The 20,259-nt window shown below is 51.8% G+C and overlaps 1 protein-coding gene across 6 annotated transcripts in view; it reads left to right on the forward strand.

Annotated features, from left to right (window-relative positions):
* Nucleotides 1-20,259, forward strand: part of PALD1 (phosphatase domain containing paladin 1) — an 84,407-nt gene that overhangs the window by 28,300 nt on the left and 35,848 nt on the right. For 5 of the 6 annotated variants that reach the window (XM_006051161.4, XM_006051163.4, XM_045165547.1 and 2 more), the window contains 3 exons: nucleotides 15,476-15,689; nucleotides 18,272-18,374; nucleotides 19,635-19,814. In XM_006051161.4, the coding sequence (XP_006051223.3) occupies nucleotides 15,505-15,689; nucleotides 18,272-18,374; nucleotides 19,635-19,814 (468 nt within the window). In that variant the 5' untranslated portion in view covers nucleotides 15,476-15,504. Of the gene's footprint in view, nucleotides 1-3,475; nucleotides 3,737-15,475; nucleotides 15,690-18,271; nucleotides 18,375-19,634; nucleotides 19,815-20,259 lie in introns of those variants that run through there. The other variant, XM_025284682.3, reaches the window with a different exon arrangement.

A 20,259-nucleotide genomic window follows, 5' to 3' on the forward strand; every position in this document is an offset into this window, starting at 1 on the left:
ACTGGGCAGGTCTCTGGACCTCAGTGTGCTCTTCTGTAAAATGAGAGGGACAGACTGGAGTCTCAGAGGTGGGTGTGACTCTAACTTAAGATACATGTTGGTGCTTAAGGGGAATTTAGACCCTGTCCCGTGTCTGCATGTGTGTGCGTGTGTGCTGGATGTTGGGGGATGAGCCCCAGGGCCGGGGGTGGGCTGGTGTGAGCCCCTGCCCTGGGCCCAGGCTGAAAATCTGAAACCCCCCTTCTCCCCTCCTCCCCAGCTCTCCCCTGGCCCCACCCACAGTAGGGGAATCCTGGAGCATGGTGACTTCCTCTGTGTTTGTTCTGTGGCTGAGACAGATGTTTCCTGCAGCTGGCCACTCAGCCTCCTGGCCTATTTTTAGCTCCATTGTTACCCGCCCCAGGCATCTGGCTGCCAGCGGTCCGTGAGAGGCTGTGGCCCTGGAAGGGGCACTCTTCCCTGGGTCCAGCTTGTTCTCTGCCTGCTGTAGGTCCCTGGATTAAGCTTCCCAGTGTCTTTGGGGAAAGTGAGGCTGGCTTCAGGAGAAATGGGAGAGTGATGGGTGGACAGTTCAGTGGAAAGGGCCCAGGCTGCGGAACCAGAGGCCTGGCTCTGTTATGTTGTGTAGTGAACTCTCTGAGCCTCAGTTTTTCCATCTGTTAAATGGCACAAAAGCCTGTGCGCCTGCCTTTCTCATAGAGTTGTTCTGAAGCTGAAATCATGGTAGATGTGCAATTCATTTAGCACAGTGACATTCGGAACCTACAACTACTGGGGATTCTACCCTGGGCAGGGGGCTGGAATGGGGGCGGTGTGGAGGAGCATCAGATCCAGAGTGGGGAGATGAGGCGTCTACTTACCAAATGCCAGTCCAGTGGGTTCAAGGTCAGGGTCGTTTGGGGTCCAGCCTGTGTGTTGGAAGATTTGGAGGGGACGGGGACATTTCCACTGAACGGTAATGGATGGGATGAAGGCGTGAGGGTAGGGATGGCATTCCTGGTTGTAGGACCAAGAGGGCAGAGGCGTGGAGGCAGGGAAGGGCCAGATGCATCCTGGGAGATTCTAGCAGTCAAGGGCCTTGAGCATCTCTGGCCAGCAGCTCTGGCAGTGCTCCTCCCTAGGAGGGGCCCCGCAGTGGGTCTGGGGGCCAAAAGCTTGGCAGCCCTCTTCCTGGGCTAGCGGTCAGCACAGCAGCTCTGCTTCTAGTTGTTTTATACATTGAACTTCTGTGAAAGGTTGATTTTGCTCAGAGGGTTGAGCTGCTAAAATCTCCTCCTACTAATCTTGACCAGGCCTCCTACTTCCTAGGTGGACATCAAGTGTGACCCACAGAGGGCTAGGTTGAACTTGAGGCTTCTCAGAGAACCTGTGCTGGAGGGGAACATCTCTTGGGGCTTGACTTGCTCCATCCCATGGGGCAGCTGAGAACTTGGCTTTGCCTGGAGTGGCAGGAATGTGGAGGGTAAATAGGGGATGCTGAGTGTGGGAACGGGAGGCTTGAAGGCCAGGCAAGGGAGTCTAGACTGGAGGCCACAGGGCTGGGATGGATGAGGACAAACTGCAGAATTGGGTCGTCATTCTTCCCAGCTCCTTAAAATGATGCTTCAGGTCCCTATGGCATTGCTGGAGGTCAGGAATGGGGTTCAAGTGTAAGTTCCCACGGGCCCTTTGGAGCCCAGTCCCTGGAAGCAGCCAGGAGAGTGTTGGCAGGGTCAGGGCTCTAGGTGTGGTGTCAGGAGACTGTAGGCTCTGCTGGCCTAGAAAAGCCCAAATGGCCAGCTTCTTGGAGCACCATCACTGGGCGTGTGGGGGTGTCCAGGTGCTTCTAACCCTGCTCTCTCTGAGGCCCTCCCACTACTCCTAATCCTAGATGGAGAGGAGCTTCAGCCTCTTTCAGGCACAGAAGGAATGTCCTTCCCAGAGTTGACTGACACCTCCCCGGGGATGTCTATATTCCCCTCCTGCTCGACAGAACCTACAGGCAGAGTCCCTCCCAGCCAGATAATACCTTCTTGTTTTCTGCCGAGTTCTCAGAAAGGCCTCGAGAGGGACTCAGAGAGACTCCAGATGGGGAGACTTGTGGTCTCACTCTTCCTTTTTGGAGGAATGGAGCCCAAGCCTCTATCTATAGGGTGGAACCAACATTTAGCAGCTTGGAACCTTCTAGATTTCTGCAGCTGACTTGGAAAAGGCTTCTGCATCACATGGTCTGTGTCAGTCAATGGTGGCGTGACATTTGTGCATATCCTCAGCTACCCCATGGGCCCTGGTGGCTGTGGACAGCGTCTTCTGTATTCCGTGAGCTGCTGTGGCCCCAGTGTGGTCTGGACTCACGGGATCCTGGTGTTGTTGACCTGCCGGAGCACGACCAGAGGGAACTTGATGTTCTCCTGAGAAAGGAGGAAGAAGGAAGTTGTGCCTTGCAGCTTGTGGTCATTGAGGGCCATCCCTAAAAATAACGGAGTGCATTAGTCAGGATTAGATTTGGCTGCGAGTAGTAGGAAAAGCCAAATGACAGTGGTTTACAGAAGATGGAAGTTTATTTCTGTGTCCTGTCCGAGCCCGGAGCTCTGCGGTCCAGGCCACAATGTGGTGATTCTGCTACAGATTCCCGGGGTGTGGTTTCATGTGCTCACAGCTCAAGACGGCTGCAAAATGTCAGCCATCATGCCTGTATTCCAGGCAGCAGGCTGGAGGAAAGGAGTAAAGGGGGCTCATAGGGAAGGATCCAGAATTTGCCAAGGACACTGCCCCTCATGTTTCATTAGCTAGGATTAGTCACCTGGCCCAAGTAGCTGCGGGGGAGATCAGGAGTTTGGCCCTGGCTGTAGGCAGCCACACGCTCAGCTAGCTGCCCTATCTGTCATCCAGTTTGTTTAATACAGATGAAGGGAGGGACGGGGACAGAAGGGGATGTGGGCCTGCCTTTTTTTTGGGGGGAGGCTGCTATGCATCTTGTGGGATCTTAGTTCCCCAGCCTGGAATTGAGCCTGTGCCCCTTGCAGTGAAAGCACAGAATCTTAACCAAAAGACCACTGGGGAAGTCCCCGCTGTGGGCATTTGCTGGAGGTTTTTCTCAGGCTGAGAAGCTGAGCCAGTGGTTCAGAGGTGGCAGAATCTCCACCAGGGAGATTTCTCTGGAGGAGGTCAGTCCTGCCTTGGGACCAGAAAGCCACATGCTCCAGGACAGGAATGGAAGCAGGGGCTGAGCCCAAGACAGAAAGGCTTTCCAGGGGCTGGAGGCAGCCCCATGGAGTGATCACAATGAGGGAGGTGGGCCACCCTATTCTCAGAGGGTTGGTGTGTGCTGAGACAGTGTGGCCCTGTCTGGGCTGCTAGGGCCTGGGGGAAGAGGACACGCTTGGGAAAGATGGAAGACCCACAGGGACGGGGACACAAGTGGACCAGATACGGTGCTTGTGGGGCTGGCCCAGGACAAGGGCTCAACTTGGAGCACTGTCCCCACCTGGCCCACAGGCCTGGAGGGTGGCAGGGGCCCCTCCAGGGGCATCCCACAGCACCCTGTTGTTGGGCATATTTGGGTTCTCTGGAGATCTGGAGTTGTATTTGAAATTCCTTGACTTTCAGGTCCTAGCAGCTAATGAGAATGGAAAGAAACAAAACCACAGGGCTCAAGCACTTTGCCTGTGTGGACTGAAGACTTTCTCCTTCCAGATGAGCTGCTTTCTCTGAGGCTTCAGTGAGGGCAATGTGTGGGGAAATAGCTTCTTATAAGGTACAGTACAGTTCAGTTGAGTCAGTCGCTCAGTCGTGTCCGACTCTTCGCGACCCCATGAATCGCAGCATGCCAGGCTTCCCTGTCCATCACCAGCTCCCGGAGTTCACCCAAACTCACGTTCGAGTCAGTGATGCCATCCAGCCATCTCATCCTCTGTCGTCCCCTTCTCCTCCCGCCCCCAATCCCTCCCAGCATCAGAGTCTTTTCCAATGAGTCAACTCTTCGCATGAGATGGCCAAAGTACTGGAGTTTCAGGTTTAGCATCATTCCCTCCAAAGAACACCCAGGGCTGATCTCCTTTAGAATGGACTGGTTGGATCTCCTTGCAGTCCAAGGGACTCTCAAGAGTCTTCTCCAACACCACAGTTCAAAAGCATCAATTCTTAGGTGCTCAGCTTTCTTCACAGTCCAATTCTCACATCCATACATGACCACTGGAAAAACCATAGCCTTGACTAGACAGACCTTTGTTGGCAAAGTAATGTCTCTGCTTTTGAATATGTTGTCTAGGTTGGTCATAACTTTTCTTCCAAGAAGTAAGTGTCTTTTAATTTCATGGCTGCAGTCACCATCTGCAGTGATTTTGGAGCCCAGAAAAATAAAGTCTGACACTGTTGCCACTGTTTCCCCATCTATTTCCCATGAAGTGATGGGAAGGGTAGCTAAATTTTAAACATTTTTTAATTTTAAAAATACTTTACCAATTTTTTATTTTGAAAGATTTCAAACCTACTGAAAAGTTGAAAGAAGAGAACGCAAGTCCCTCCTTACCAGTTGCTAGTATTTGTTCCCTCTGCCCCCTACTCCCTAAACCATATGAAATTCATAGATGTCAGGATCCTGCACCTGTAAACCCTTCAGCTTGCATCTCCTAAGAATGAGGACATTCTCCTTGTTTCTACATTTCATTATGGCATCCAAGGAAGTGAGCTTATTTATCCAACAAAATATAATCTATGTTCAGATTTTCTGACTTTTCCTCAAAATGTCCATTGTAGCCCCCTGCCCCCATCTCCAATCTAAGGTCCCACCACATAGGCAGAGTTCCTCTGAGGACAGCTGAGCCACCATGGGGAGCTCCTGAGGTAGGGAGCTCCCTAAACCTGGAGGCAGACAACGAGGGGTGCTGGAAAGGGCCCTTTTCCTTCCTGAGGGTCCCAGATTCCAGGAGCCTGCAGGCCCCACTGGAGCATCTGGTGACACGTGCCAGGGTCTTTGCTGGCTGCAGAGCAGGCAGGAGCCCCCTCTCTGTTCTCCACCTGTCAGGTGAGCTGAGAAGGAGGCTCGTTTGCCCCTCAGTGAGGGTGGGGGCCTGCTGTTCCACCTGCAGCTTCTCCCAGCCCAGGGGTCCACTTGCAGGGTGATCCCCTTACTCTGACATTGGCCCCCACTCACTGCAGTTCCTCAGCTGGCTGCCCAGTCGCTCTGCCCCGCCTGCCTTTGTCCCACCTCCAGTTCCATCTCTTGGGGCTCCCCATTGTTTGCAGGCCGAAGTCTGGAACTCAAGGCCTGCCACACAGAGGGAGCCCACTGCTGAACACAGGGCATTATTTCCAAACATGCATTCACCTTCTGATTTTAATTTTTAACCTTTTTTTTTTCAGTTTAGAAAAAGTGGAAACATTTCAGAAAGATATTCAGCTGATGAAGGTCTCCTGCAATCTCAGATCCCAGATAGCTTCATTTAATTTTATTAAACGATTTATTTCTTTATTTGGCTGTACTGGGTCTAGTTGCAGCAGTGGGGTCTTTAGTTGGGGCACGCAGGAGCTAGTTTCGTGATTAGGGATTGAAACTCGGCCTCTTGCATTGGGAGTGCGGAGTCTTAGTCACTGGATCAGGGAAGCCCCTTTTACTTTTTTTTAAAATTGACCTCATCCTAGTTTTACAGAGGCTAAGGAGCAGAGATTGTGTGAAGAGGTGGGTCTGGGTGACCCGCTAAAGACATGAGGTGATGGGCCATGCAGCAGAAACCGGAATTCTGCCTCTACCAAGCCATATAGGCTGGGGAAATTCACATAGCTGGCCCTGCTTAGCGGTTTTCTTTCTGCAAAGTGGGAGCCATAAACCCTATTCACCTCTCTTGAGGGTTGTTGTCAGGAGCAAAGATAAACAACAAAGAAAACCCCGCCAGGCTGTAGGAATGGAATAATTATTATGGGAACATGAACGACCACAGGCAGAGGGCACATGGGTGGCAAAGGCACCAAGCTGAGGGTGTACTGGGGGACTAGGGTTGGGTGAGGTGGGGGTACACTGGGTGGGGAGCTGTGGCCGCTGTCCAACTTTGAAACTACTGCAAATAACCGTACTTAAAAACATTCCCAAAGTAATAATGTTTGTTGTAGGAGATTTAGAAGTGGTGAATAAGCAAAAAAGAAGATGAATAACAATATTCAGTCCCCCAGCTCAGAAATAAATACTATAATGTTTAGACATCTTTCCACCTTGTGTGCCTGCTTGTGGAGTACCATCCTTGGTCCCATCAACAAGGAGCTGGCCAGGGTGAGAGGGTGAAGTGATGGAGCTGATTTGTTCCCTCAGCAAGTGTGTATCTGGCTTTTCCCTGGAGCCAGGCAGCAGGACCCAGGACGTAGGATACACACTGCTGGGAACAGCATGCAGTGGAAGAGAATGGAGAGTCCCATTTTGTGATGCTCACAGAGGGCAGTGGGAGCTGAGAGATGTAGTCAGGGAGAGCTTCCTGGAGGAGCTGGCAGGTAGGATGTGGAAGGGTGGGGAGGAGGGCAGTCCTGGTGAGAGAGTCTAGGGTGGGAGCATCTTTCCCCACACCCTCTTGTGTGGGCTGAGACTGGTCCTTGATGCCAGGCGCTCTTCTGTGCTCCTGAAAGATGCCCCCAAGTCGTCACGTGTTCGTCTCAGAAACATTTCCTGAGCATCTGCTGGGACCCATGTGTGGTTTGGTGCTGGGGCCAAGCTGTGGGCAGTTTAGGCACCGACCAGCTCTTGGGAAGTTGGGGAGGCTGCTGCTGTCGACATAATCCCATTGGTGAGGCAACTGAAAAGTAAAAGGAGGTCATGAGCAGCAGAAGTGTTGAGGGGGTGGGGTGTGACAACCAGTGTTGCCAGGACCTCAGAGAGGCTTCTGAGGCGGGACATTTGAGCCACGACCAGGGGAAGGGGCAGCCGCGTGAACAAGCTAGAGGGTGTTCCAGGCAGAGGAGTGGTGGGTGCTCATGAGAAGAGGGCCTGTGGTGTTGGAAGGAGGAGGTGGACTTGGCCTGTGGCTGGAGCATCAGAGCAAGGGGAGGGGGTGGGGGCCTGTCCGCTGGGCTGAGGGCTTTACATGTCACAGCATGATGGATGGAAATGACATGACCTCCGCCTGAGTTTCCTCTGCCTGTGGTCGTCTGTGTTCCCATGGTAATCATTCCTTTCCTGCAGACTTTAGGGGCCTTTCTGTGTCTTTGTGGCTTTTCTATCTCTGCTACTGACAACAACCCTTAAGGGAGGTGAGACAGGGTTTATGACTCCCACTTTACAGAAGAGGAAGCAGCTAAGTAGGGCGGACGATGTGACTTAGGGCTTTAAAGATCCTTGTGGCTGCTGCTTGGAGGATGGGTGGCAGGGGGACAGAGAGAAGGAGGAAGCCTTCTTTCCTGGAGGCTGCTATTGTTGGACTAGTCAGGGGCTAGTGACCAGCGGTGGCAGAGCAGTTGGACCGACTAAGGATGTGGGTGGGTTTTCAGAGCAAAGAGAGGACTTGCCCAAGGCTCCAGAGAAGAGCTAGACTCTCTTTGTTCTTTTCTCTTTTTTTTTTTAAATAATTTTTTTATTTAAAAAAATTTGAAAAATTTATTGGTCGTGCTGGGTCTAAATTGCTGCACATGGGCTCTCTTTAGTTGCACCGAGTGAGGGCCGCTCTGTAGTTGTGGTGTGCAGGCTTCTCGCTGCAGTGGCTTCTCTGATTGCAGAGCACAGGCGCCAGGGCGTGTGGGCTTCAGTAGGTGCAGCTCCCGGGCTTTAGAGTAATGGCTTGCGTCGGACACGATGGAAGTGGCTTAGCAGCAGCAGCAGTTGTGGTACTCAGGCTTAGCTGCTTGTGGACTATTCCTGGACCAGGGATCAAACCCACGTCTCCTGTGTTGGCAGGCAGATTCTTTACCACTAAGCCACCAGGGAATCCCCTCTCTTGGTTTTTTACTAAGACCAGAAGCAGATTGAAACTTTCCTAGGTGGTTTACCAAAACACAGTGAAACGGGGAGACTTACAATTGTGTGTTTCTACAGCAGGGCAGCTGCTGTGGCCCAGCCGCCCTGGGCCCTGTTGTTTGTCCAGGATGACAGCCAGGGGACTACTGAGCCCACTTATTCCTCCAGACTTTCCTTTGATAGGCAGTGTCTAGATGTGGCCCTGGTCCTGGCCGGGGAGGGTTAGATCTGGTACCAGTCTGTGGTTACAGGGAGGGGATATGGAGAAGGTAGGGAGAGAGTAGAGGGAGCCTGGGATCTGGGGTGATGTGAAGGGCAGCTACTGAGCTGTGCCCTTGCTGTGTGTTGAGCTGGGTAGGTGTCACCTTAAACACATTCTCTTACTTCATCCCCAGATGATCCAGTTAGGGAGGCAGTTATAGTTGGGGTTATAGAGTTTATAGTTGGGGAAACTGAGTCTCAGAGAAGTTAAGCCATGTGCCACATGACTAGTACGCAGTAGGGATGGGAATTCCGGCTCCAGAATCCACGTTTCACATTAAGTTATCTGTCTGTGTCTGTGCTTAGTCGCTCAGCTGTGTCCGACTCTTTGCGACCCCAAGGACCGTAGCCCACAAGGCTGCTCTGTCCATAGAATTCTCCAGGCAAGAATACTGGAGCGGGTTGCTGTGCCCCCCTCCAGGGGATCTTCCTGACCCAGGGATTAAACCCAGGTCTCCCACCTTGCAAGCGGATTCTTTACCGTCTGAGCCATCACACTGAGTTGAAATCACTGTTTCTCCAACTAGGTGTGAGGATATTGGGGAGTTATCACTTTTCTATCTGTTGAATGGATATGCTAGTACTGCCTTCCTGGGTTTTTCTCATGCCCCACACAGAAGGTTATAAATTCATACCTGCCGCAGTCACTGGGCTCAGCTCTGAGGAATCTGAGCTGACCGAGGGGGACCTTCAGGGACCATAGAGGACTTGAGACTCAGCAGCACTGTCCAACAGGAATATGGGTTTCCCTGCTATCCAAAAATAGAATGTTCTATGGAAGTTTTTTTAGCCGAAATGGCATTAAGCGGAGACAGAATTACCTTAGGACACCTCTTGCTGGTGAATGCACAAAATGAATGGATTTAAAGCACAGATGCTGATGCTGAGATGCAGAGAGTGGCTCTGGGAAGGATTTTGGCGGGGCCCCTCCTCCTGCATGGGGTGCACTGCCTCTGTCGTGTCTCCTGCAAGACAAATGCTCAACGCTATTTTTATCTTCCACTTTTTTTTTTTTTTTTGTAAAAGCAAAATCCTCTTTGGATTTCCTTTGGTTAGTGAAAACAGTTATTAACGTAGGTCTTTTGGAAGAGCCAAGTGGCATAAAGGGAACTTTCAAAAAGATGGGGGATACCTGTATAAAGTGAGCCACATGTTTTTTCAATTCATGGTTTATAATGCTGTGATAGTTTCATCATATGTGTCATTTTTTTTAATTGATTAAGTTTTTGGCTGTGCCATGCAACATACGGGGGGTCTTAGTTCACTGACCAGGGATCAAACCCATGGCCCCTGCAGTGAAAGCACGGAGTTATAACCATTGGACTACCAGGGAAATCCCACATGTCATTTTAAATAGCCACATAAAAAAGTAAAACTAAGTAGATGAACTTAATTTTAGTAACATATGTTATTTAACCCCAATATCAAAATACTATAATTTTGACATATAATCAACTGAACTAACCATATCGTCAACGATACTCAATTGTTTGAGATGTTTCACGTTTTTGGTGCTAAGTCTTTGAACCCAGTGTTTCTTTTGCACTTGCCGTGCATCCCACTTGGCAGCTACTGTATTGCACAGCGCAGCTCCAGAGTCTGATTGATGCGTGTTAGTCTGACATGCATGCTAGCAGCTGATTTTTATGGAGCACTCACCGACCAGGCCCTGTTCTGCAGGCTTGTCTAATTACACGGTGGACCCTTGAACCCCACAGGTTTGAACTGCGTGGGTTCACTTTTGTGTGAGTTTTTGTCATAGATACCTGCTGCTCGGTCTGTGGTTGGTTGGATCCGTATACTCGGAACTGCGGGTACATACCGTAGATTGCACGGAGGGTCAACGTCACTAACCTTCGTGTTGTTCAGGGATCAGCTCTATTGTTTACCCGTCATGGCAGCCCCACAGTGGAGGTACTACCTCTGTCCCCATTTCACAGGCATGGCAACTAAGGTCCAGAGAGATAGCTTTGAGGTTTCACAGTGGGTGAGTTCTGGAGTTAAGGAGGAAGAGGTGATGGGAAGGAGCAAGCTCCTCTTTGTTTCTAACAGATTTATTTAGGTAAACTTCATACAACAGGATTCACCCATGTTAAGTGTACAGTTCAGCACTGGCTAATGTATGTAGTTATGTAACCACCACATTCAATATATGGAGTAATTCCCTCTCCCAAAGGTGCTCTCAAGCCCCTGCGTATTGGACTCCCCTGTCCCTGACAACTATCCATCTGCTTTCTGCCCCTCGAGTTTTACCTTTGCTTGATGTCATACAAATGTCAAACTGGATAGTTTGAAGTCTCTGAGGCTTGGTGTGTTTCTCTTCGTATGATGTTTTCAAGGTTCATCCCATGTCATGTGTGTATCGGTTACTTTTTCCTTTTTAAAAATTGCTGCGTCGTATTCCATTGTGGGCTTTCCTGGTGGCTCAGTGGTAAAGAATCTGCCTGCCAGTGCAGGAGATGTGGGTTCAGTCCATAGGTTGAGAAGATATCCTGGAGAAGGAAATGGCACCCCACTCCAGTATTCTTGACTGGGAAATCCTGTGGACAGAGGAGCCTGGTGGGCTACTCTATGGGGTTGCAAAAGTGTCACACACAACTTAGCGACTAAACTGCAATTTCATTCTATAAAAGTGCACGTTTTTTTCATCTGTTCGCCAGCTGATGGACTTGTGGGTTGATTTCTGTTGGGGCTATGATGAATCATGCTGACATGGTTTCACTTCTCTTGGGTAGTTAGCTACCTGAGAGTAGAAAGTGCTGAGGTGTGTCTGTTTAAATTTGTAAGAAACTCCAAAGCTGTCTCCAAAGTGGCTCTGTGACGTTACACGTAAGCACCATGTCTCCGGTTCTTCCACAGCTTTACCAACACTTGGTATTGTCGGTCTTTTCACCTTTGTCATTCTAGTGCATTTTGCTAATGATTTAAGATGCTGAACAACTTATATGCTTATTTGGCATCTGTATGTACTTCAAATCCTTTGCCATTTTAAATTGGATATTTTGTTAACTTAATATTGAGTTGTAAGAGTTGGCAGCTCCTTTTTGTTGCTGCTGTTGTTCAGTCGCTAAGCCATGTCTGACTCTTTGCGACTCCATGGATTGCAGCATGTCAGGCTTCCCTGTCCTTCACTGTCTCCTGGACTTTGCTCAAACATCCAAGCATCTCATTCTCTGTCATCCCCTTCTTCTCCTGCTTTCAATCTTTCCCAGCATCAGGGTCTTTTCCCAGCATCAGGGTCTTTTCCAATGAGTCGGCTCTTTGTATCGGGTTGGGAATAAATGAGATATGTTAGATGCTTTGCCGTCAGAGGTCCACCCATTGGTCCTCCTGGCATGCCCCTGGGTCAGTACTCAAGATCACTGGCTATCTCGGGTACCTGTTAAGCCCTCCCCTTTCTGTTCACCCCAGGTAGGCTTGGGAATCACATACTTACCAACAACCCCTGACTTGGCCAGCAGTATAGTGTCTGCTCAGTACAATCTCCCTGTGCTCACAACAAAGGCTCCCCTTTGCCTCAGGCTGGAGTCAGCACGCCCAGCCAGGGGACTTGGGATGGGGGCTAGGAGCCTTGGGTCCCCCTTCTTTCCTTATGACCTCTTCCCTTATGACTTGGAGCTCATCACTTTTCCTCTCTGGACCTCAGTTACCTCATCTGTAGAAAGGGAAGGTTGGACTAGTTGACTCCAGGGATATAGCTACTCTGAGTCTCTGCTCTTGGTGGCTTTGGTGATGGCCATTTGTGGAGGTTCTTGTGGTCACAGCATTCCTTACGGCAGGGCTTGGGATTTTGCAAGAGGGTCTGGTGGGCAGGAAAGGCAAAGAAAGGAATGGGGCAGGGTGATGGCTGCCTCAGGAGCAGATGTCCAGCTTTCTGCTTCAGTTGTGAGGGCCAGACTCTGCTTTGGAATAGCCACCATTCATCTTTTCCGAGCTCACAGGGTTTGACAAGCTGGAGATCATGGTTTCTGTGTCATGTCTAGAACAAAGGATAGAGGGGAGGTGGTGGTTTGAATTAGAGATGGAGAAACTGAAACCAGAGTGGTCCTGGGTCTGATCATTATGTGGTGATATGAAGGGAGTGATGAGTGCAAGCCACGTTTCCAGATACCTGCAGAGCCACTGTGTGATGTGAAAATGTCTCTGAGCTCAGTGGTGACCGTGTCCTGGGCTCCGAGACACTACAGGGGCAGCCTTCACTTGTGATTGAAGGAAATGCTTGCTTTTAGTCAGAAGTTAGGAAAATAAGGCATAAATGTTTGCAAACCATCCGGGCTCATAGAGCCTCCTATCTTACTGTCTAGTCTCATCCTAGTCCACCGCTGATTCTCCTTCTAGCAGAGGGTTGAGCAGTAGGGACCTGGCCCACTCTGGCCTTGCTGGCCCCTGGCCCTGACCCTGGATGGCAGAGGTGTCACTGCTGGGACTGCCAATCTTAGGAGCCAGACCCATGTGGACGCGGCCTGCAGACTATCTCACCCTCACTCTCACTTTATGATGGGGACACTGAGGCCCAGAGGGGAAAAGTAAGTTGCTGACGGCCCCAGAGCATGGGGCCTGCAGGATGAAGGGCCCTGTACTGGCGAGACTCACTCCAGCCCGAGGTGAAAGAGATTTTGGGGGAGAGTTGCCGAGTGAGAAACCTGGGAAGCCTGGGGTTCCCCCTCCTGTCGACATTGCGGAGACAGGTCAACTTTCAGAGGCGGCGGTCCTTCCCCCACTCCTGCAGCCTACAGCTGTGTGCATCTGTACTGTCTCTGGGCTGTCCTCTCAGGGACCGGCTGGGCCTGTCATCGCCTCTGAAGCCTGTGAGAGACTAGAGCTGGAGCTGTGGGGGCGGTGAGGTGGAGGTGTCAGGCCCGGCCTCACCCCGTGGGAGCAGGGCTCGGCTTTGGCCTGGCAGCTGAAGCCAGCTGTTGCCTCCTGCAGGTCTTTCCCATGTCCCGTCCGTCACTGCCTCCTTTGGGACAGCTGCCGAGCCCATTCTTGGAGGCGGCTGTTCCTGCCCTCACCGCACCCACCCTGCCCGATGCCTCCTTGGCTCAGGCTGCTGAGAGGGGTCTGGGGAACGTTGGGGAGCCATGGAGAGGAGGTTCTGGCTCTGCTGACAGTCAGCAGGAGATCCACTGTGGAGCCCCTCACCTTCTCTGAGCGCCTGAGTTTCTGTTTGGAAAGAAAGGCTTAGTCCTTCCACCTTCTACCAAGAAAAAGAAGAAAAGAGAGAAAAAAGAGAGAGAGAGGTTGGCCCGGGTGTGGAGAGCTGTGACAAGGCTCTTATAAACACAAGGTGTGCGTGCTGGCCGAGCCGTCACACGCCTGCTGGGAGTTGTCAAGGATGACAAGGCTGGGCTGGAGAGAGAGGGGACCCTTCCCAGACTGGGAAAGGAGAGGCAGTGGTTTGGGGTGCTGGGGGGGACGGAATGAACAGTCATTCTGTCTGGGTGCCTCTGGGAAGGGGGAGCCTGAGGGCACCGCCCTGGAATGCTGGGGGAGCACTGCCTGGGAACTCTGACCCCTGGGGGAGGGAGGGCGTGGTGAGCTCAGCCTTCAGAGCGACCTGCTTCCCGGGCTTCGTGCTGACTCCTGGCCCCACCATCCACTTCCTGAGATGCTGCTGCTGCTTATGAGAGGGCAGGGCTGGGAGTGTGTGGATGGTGGGGAGCAGCTCTTGCCCAGATTAGGGCAGTTTGCGCAGGGGAGCAGAGGGGAGTCATCAGGTTCTAAAGACTGTATCGTCCCTGTGCTTTCAGAATGGAGGGCTTCCCTAGTGGCTCAGATGGTAAAGAATTTGCCTGTCAGTGCAGAAGACCCAGGCTCAGTCTCTAGGTTGGGAAGATCCCCTAGAGAAGGGAATGGCTACCCACTCCAGTATTCTTGCCTGGAGAATCCCATGGACAGAGGAGCCTGGCAGGCTATAGTCTATGGGGTTGCAAAGAGTTGGAGCCAACTGAGCGACTGACGCTCTCAGGGTGCAAGTGGGCGTGGGAACCAGCGGGCAGGGAACTCTCTCCCCTTCCTGATCCTGGGCCATCAGTACCGTGGGGAGCAGCTGCCACTGGGCTCTGAGAAAGTTCTATGAGCCTCTGTCTCCCGTGTCTGTCACCCTCTTCTTGAGTGTGTGGAATTCCCAGCCCCTTCTCGGATTCCTGAACCCGTCCCAGGGTTCTCAGACCCCTGAGCCAGTCTTCCCCACACCCTCTGCCAGCTGTTAGTGGCTCTCCTGGCTTGCTTCTCCAGCCATTCTTTTGTTTTAAGTAGGTTTTACTACCCAGTGTTCAGAAAATGCAGATAAGGAAAAAGGAGAAAGTAAAAACTGTCTGTAATCTCATCACCAGCTGATGACTTAGGTTAGCATCTTGGTGTGTGCCCTCCCAGACTTTTCTCCTGATTTGTGCTCACGTATTAAAATGGATTATATCCTGTGCTTGCTTTGCAGCCTGTTCCTCTTCCCTTCTGGTTGCCTAGCTATCTTTCCACATCAGTCAATATATTTTTAAGGCTGTTTAACATTCCACCTTAGAGATGCCCCATAATTTATTCAGCAAATCCCCTGTTGCAGGCCGTTTCCATTGTTTTGTTACTATAAATAGCATTGTGATCAACAAAACACCCTTGTAGCCCACTCTTTGCACACACCCTTCACTACTTCCCTAGGAGAGAGCCCTGCAGTGGGAATTGTGAGACCACAGGGATGCCTGGCGTGCCGGATGTCGGGCAAAAGCTTTGGCTGTTGAGATGTTGTTGGTGATGTAGACGTTATTGATGTAGAGTTCAGGGGCCTTGATCTGCTGAGAACTCACCCAGTCTGGACTTCCCTGGCCTCTTTTGTGACATTCACAGCTATGTTCTGTTCCCATCCAAACCCTTCAAAGCCATCTCCAGACTTCCCTCTGCCTCTGGTTCTCCCTCTGGTGACAGCCTTCCCTTTCTCCGGGTCTGGAAGGCCTGGTCTCCATGTGGCCTGACCTAGGTACTTGGAGCCTTGGGTCCTGACCTGGTGGGGATGGCTAGCTCTTTTCTAACTGTCGTATGTTCACCAGAGAGGGGTAAACTGTAAGGGGTCAGGGCTGTATCTTCTTATCTGCCCATGTCTATAACTCTCCCCAGAGCAGTAGCAGAGGGCCAGGCACAGTGGTAGGCCTCAGCCAACACGTGCTTTGCTGAGCGACAGCTGCAGGCTGAGTAGGCCCTCTCTGGGCCTCAGAACTTTGTTCACAGGGCAGAGGTGAGGGGTGGGCTGGGTCCCTTCCTGCTGTGACTTTTCCCACCCCGTCCTTGATCGCACCTCCTCTTACCCCACAGGTCTTGGGTCCTGAGGCTGCCAGCAGACTATGGGTACAACGGCCAGCACAGCCCAGCAGACGGTCTCGGCAAGCGCCCCCTTTGAGGGCCTCCAGGACGGTGGCTCGATGGATGGTCGGCACTCACTCAGCGTCCACTCCTTCCAGACCACAGGCTTGCACAACAGTAAGGCCAAGTCCATCATCCCCAACAAGGTGGCCCCCGTCGTGATCACGTGAGTGGCAGGACAAGTATGACCCTGTCCCCAGAAGACGTGGCTGGGGGAGCTGCCTGGAGGGGTGGTGGCATACAGCACTTAACGTCTCCAATCTGCTTCCATTGAGGAAGACACTGAGGCCCCCAGAGGTTAAGCAGTGTGTCTGGAGTCACACAGCAAGTGGGTGGCAGAGCTGCTGTCTTTTGGTGTTCTCTTAGCTCATATTACGTACCATGTCGTGGTTGCCAAGGAGTGTAGGAAAGGGAGGAGTGGCTGGCCGGGGGGAGGTTGGGACACTCTTTTGAGAGTAATTTTTTGCTGAACTTTTTAAAAGGAAGTTTATGTACTTAGATACATAAAATTTAGATTTTTTTCCCCCCACAATCTGTAATTATGGTTCAAAACTGAGGTTGACACCAGGCTGTTAAAGGGCCTTGGGCTGAAAAAGCTGGAAGCTGTTGGTCAACTTTCCTAATTGGGCCCTTCAGGGACTTTTCTGGAGATTACTGAGGGTTTGTTCTGGCCCCATCCTTTGAGAGACCTGGATACCCTGCATGTGTCCTGTGGGCCCAGGGAAGGAGCCGGTGCCGAGAACTTGAGGCCAGGGAGCCAGAGGGACATTGGCTCTGTCTCCTGGTGAGTTGGAAAGCCTTGTTTTTCCTGGCATCCACCCACTGAGCTCCCTGCCTTTGGACCCCTCAGGATGGAGGAAGGTAGACATGATTAGCTAAGAACTGGATGTGTTTCCTGGAGTGACGTTTGGCGGAGGCCTAGCAGATGGGGCCTCTGTGTAAGGAAACTGAAGGAGTGATAAATCCGGCCTGCTGGCTTTGGGGCCTGACAGGAAAACTGGAATCATAATACATTACTTTGCTCATAAGGGGAGGAAGGAGATGTTAAATGAAAGGGACCTGATATGTAGTCTTTTGACTAGCGCACGACAGAACTTGGTTTGGGTCTTGAGCACAGTGTTGGAAATCCTGGGCCCAGCTCTGCCTGTCCCCTGCTCTGTGACCTTGGGCAAATCCTTTTCCCTCTCATAAGGGCTTAGTTTCCTTATCAGGATCTGTGGCGATGACGTTCAAAAGATTTAAGCATGGCATGGCTCAGAACATTCTCTGGCCTGCTGTAAAAACCCACTTCAGTGGTATCCTGCGTGCCTTCTAGAGCCGACTGTGACCTAGTGATCCTTGCTTGTAGCTTGTTTGTGGTAGGAGGGACCTTAGGAGATCATCCAAAACTGGGGCTGGCAAACTGTATCCTTAGGCCAAATCAGGTCATGTTTTGGTAAATAAGTCTTTGTTGGGACACAGCCACGCCCACTCATTTGCATACCATCAAAGGATGCTTAAGGCCGCAGTGCTCGAGTTGAGTAGTTGTGGCAGACTGCGGGGCCCACAAAGCCTAAAGTGTTTACTATCTGGTCCTTAATGGAAAAGGTTTTCTGACTCCTGATCTAATCAATAGCTTTTTTTAGATCAGATACGAAAACTGACCTAGATATACAAACTGAGTTTTGGGAAGGCAGGATTTGCCCGCCATGGGTCATGTGTGAGAGGGAGACAGAGCTGGCTGAGAGACCCCAGGTCTCACGATCCCTGTCTAGTGCTCCCCACCCTACTCATTCCATCACCCTTATCCTTTGGTAAAGAGATGTCAGACCCCAGATCATGAGCTCTGGGAGGCTGTGTCAGATTCTTTGTTATAATCAGCACAGAAGCGTTTTGGGTCTGTAATGCACAGCCCTCCCTCAAGTTTAGCATCTTCAGAAATCTGTGTGTTTTGTTTGAAACGGCCCTGGGTGGAGGTAGAACTCTTGTTCATAATGGTAATTAGATTACTAGATGATTAGAGTCCCGAGGCACTGTGCTAAGTAAGCATTTACTTCATTAGTGCTCTGTCTTCTCACAGCAGCCCTTAGGAGGTGGGAATGACTGGAGACACTACAGACCACGTAACTTCAAAGCCATGGAGTTGAAGTCATACCCTGGCCCCAAGGCCTGTGTCATGAACCACTGCCCTGAGCTGTGGGATTGTCAGTGTGGGGGTTCTCAGACACATCTGACGGAGGGACCATCTGCGGCCAAAGTAAGCCTTGTTTAAGGAGGCTTTAAACAAGACGGCCGCTTCTCTCTACACAAAAGTCCAGGAGGTATTCCAGGCTGGAATGACTGCTCCATAATCGGCCAGGCTCCTCCTTTTGTTGCCCTGCCATCATCAGCATCTACCTCCTGCCGTCACTTTTGGGTGCTTGCCAGAGAGAAGGAAGGGAGCGTAGAAGGAATACGTCTTCTTTCCTTTAAGGGGATGGCCCAGAAGTTGCATACTTCTCCTCGCATCCCATTGGGCAGAACTGAATCACATGATCACACTAGGTGCAAGGGAGGCTGGGACTTAGAGTCTTCAGCTGGATGGCCCCGTCACAAATTCAGGGAGCTGTTGCTGAGGAAGAAGGGGAGAGTGGATACTGGGGGACAGCAGGCAGCGTCTGTCATAAATGCATGTGTGGGATGGGGTGGCCCTCCTGTGGGCCGGGTGAGGGTGGAGTGTATCCTGGCCACTGTGCTTGCCTGATGCCAGCTGCATCCTGCCCCTGGCAGGTACAACTGCAAGGAGGAGTTCCAGATCCACGATGAGCTGCTGAAAGCCCATTACACCCTGGGCCGACTCTCAGATGCCACCCCCGAGCACTACCTGGTGCAGGTGAGGTTAGGCCTGCCCCCTCTCCCTTCCTGCCTCCCACCTCTCCAGCCCTCCTTCCTCGCAGGCTCCCTCCCTAATCTCCCCTTGCTTCCCCCGTGGCCTCCTTCTCTGCCTCACCCCATCCTCTGGGACCCTGATCCCACTTGCTCTCACTCACTGATACCCTAGGGCCTGTTCTTGCTGCCCTGTGGGGACCATGCTCTTCTGTCCCCATGTGGCCCCTGCCTGGCCTCAGCCTGGCCACACCCCTGTCTCTGAGCACCAAGGAAGACACACATGGGAACCTGAAGGGCTTGGGGCCCCAGACTGCTCTTCTCAGGCTAGGAATCGTCATCCCATTGTCTTTTGAAGTTTTAGGACTTCTTTGGTGCATAGATAGAGATGTAGATATAGATGTACATCTATCTAGATCTATCTTTTTTTTTAACCTTAAAATATCCCCTGGAAAGTAAAGTCTCCAAGGGCAGATGAGTTTTCATGTGTCTTGGTGACTGCTATAGTCCCAGGTCCTAGAACAGTGCTTGGGTAATCATGTAGGTGTTCAAAAACAGTCAGTGAATGAATTAATGGTAGTCATGATGATTAAACTGTATTTGTTGAAAGAGGGTCTGGGTGGGAGGTCGTGGTGGATGGGGAGGTCGGTGAACAGGTGGATGAGATGACTTCATGGTTTCTTTTTGCCCGGGAATAAATCTCCTAGTTCCTCCTGCTCCCACCTGACCCCTCTTTTCTCTGTGGTCTGCGTCCCCAGCTGGGGAAGGGAGAGACCTGCCCATACGCATAACTGCAGGCCCCTGGGAAGTGGCTCACACTTTTCTCCTAGTTGGTTGCTGGTGCCCCAGCTGTAATTCCCTGCTTGAACCCCTTCTCCATGGGCTTCGCCTCTGGGTGAGAGATGTTTGTTTTCTGCTCTGGGGGCTGTAGGCGCGCCCTGCAGGTGGCTTTGGTCTTGGTTCCCTGTCCCTATAGTGCTTCTCCCTGCTCTGCTTCCTCAAGTCCTGGCTCAGGTGCCGCCTCCGGCCTGAAGCCTTCTTTGATTCTCCTCCAGGAAGAGTTGTCGTCTCTCTTCCCACATTGTATGACACCCCTCCTGGCATCACAAGTATTCTCTCTACTTTTCCCACGAGTCTGTAGACAACCTGAGGATCATGTTCCCCACCCCGTCTCCCTGCGCCCCATCCTCTGGGGCCTGGGATAGAGCCTTGTCTGTAGAAGATGTCCTGCGTCATCTGAGTGACCCCTGTGGCTCTCCCCTGCCAGGGCCGCTACTTCCTGGTGCGGGATGTTACTGAGAAGATGGACACGCTGGGCACCCTGCAGAGCTGTGGGGCCCCCAACTTCCGGCAGGTGCGGGGCGGGCTCGCTGTGTTCGGCATGGGACAGCCCAGCCTCTCAGGGTTCAGGCAGGTCCTCCAGAAACTCCAGAAGGATGGACACCAGGTAAGCATGGCCATTTCCCAGGCAGGGGCCAGTCCCCAAATCTGGGGAAACGGGTTTCCCGGAGGGGCAAGTGCAGAGGCTCTGGAGGGGCCTGGGCATATTATGGGGGAGGTGGTGACTGGTGACCAGGGCCAGGCCCTGCTAGGCTCTGAAAGTCGATGGTCGTTGTGCTCAGCATGACTGGGAAATTCTGGGCAAATGTTTGTTGCATTGTCCTGTATGGACATGGGAGCCCCGAGGTCAGAAGCCCCTCTATACACCCATAGGATGATGATTACAGCTAAGACTTACATCCTCATGTTGACCCTACATGGGTGGGGCAGCTATTGTCCCATTTTACAGAGGAGAAAACTGAGGCCCAGAGAGGATAAGAGGCCCCTGAGTGGTGTCCCAAGACCCAAACCCAGCCCTCTGGACTCCATGTGTCTGCTTGACATGACTCCTC

This window comes from Bubalus bubalis, chromosome 4, assembly GCF_019923935.1.
Source record: "Bubalus bubalis isolate 160015118507 breed Murrah chromosome 4, NDDB_SH_1, whole genome shotgun sequence".
In the NCBI taxonomy this organism is placed as follows: Eukaryota; Metazoa; Chordata; class Mammalia; order Artiodactyla; family Bovidae; genus Bubalus; species Bubalus bubalis.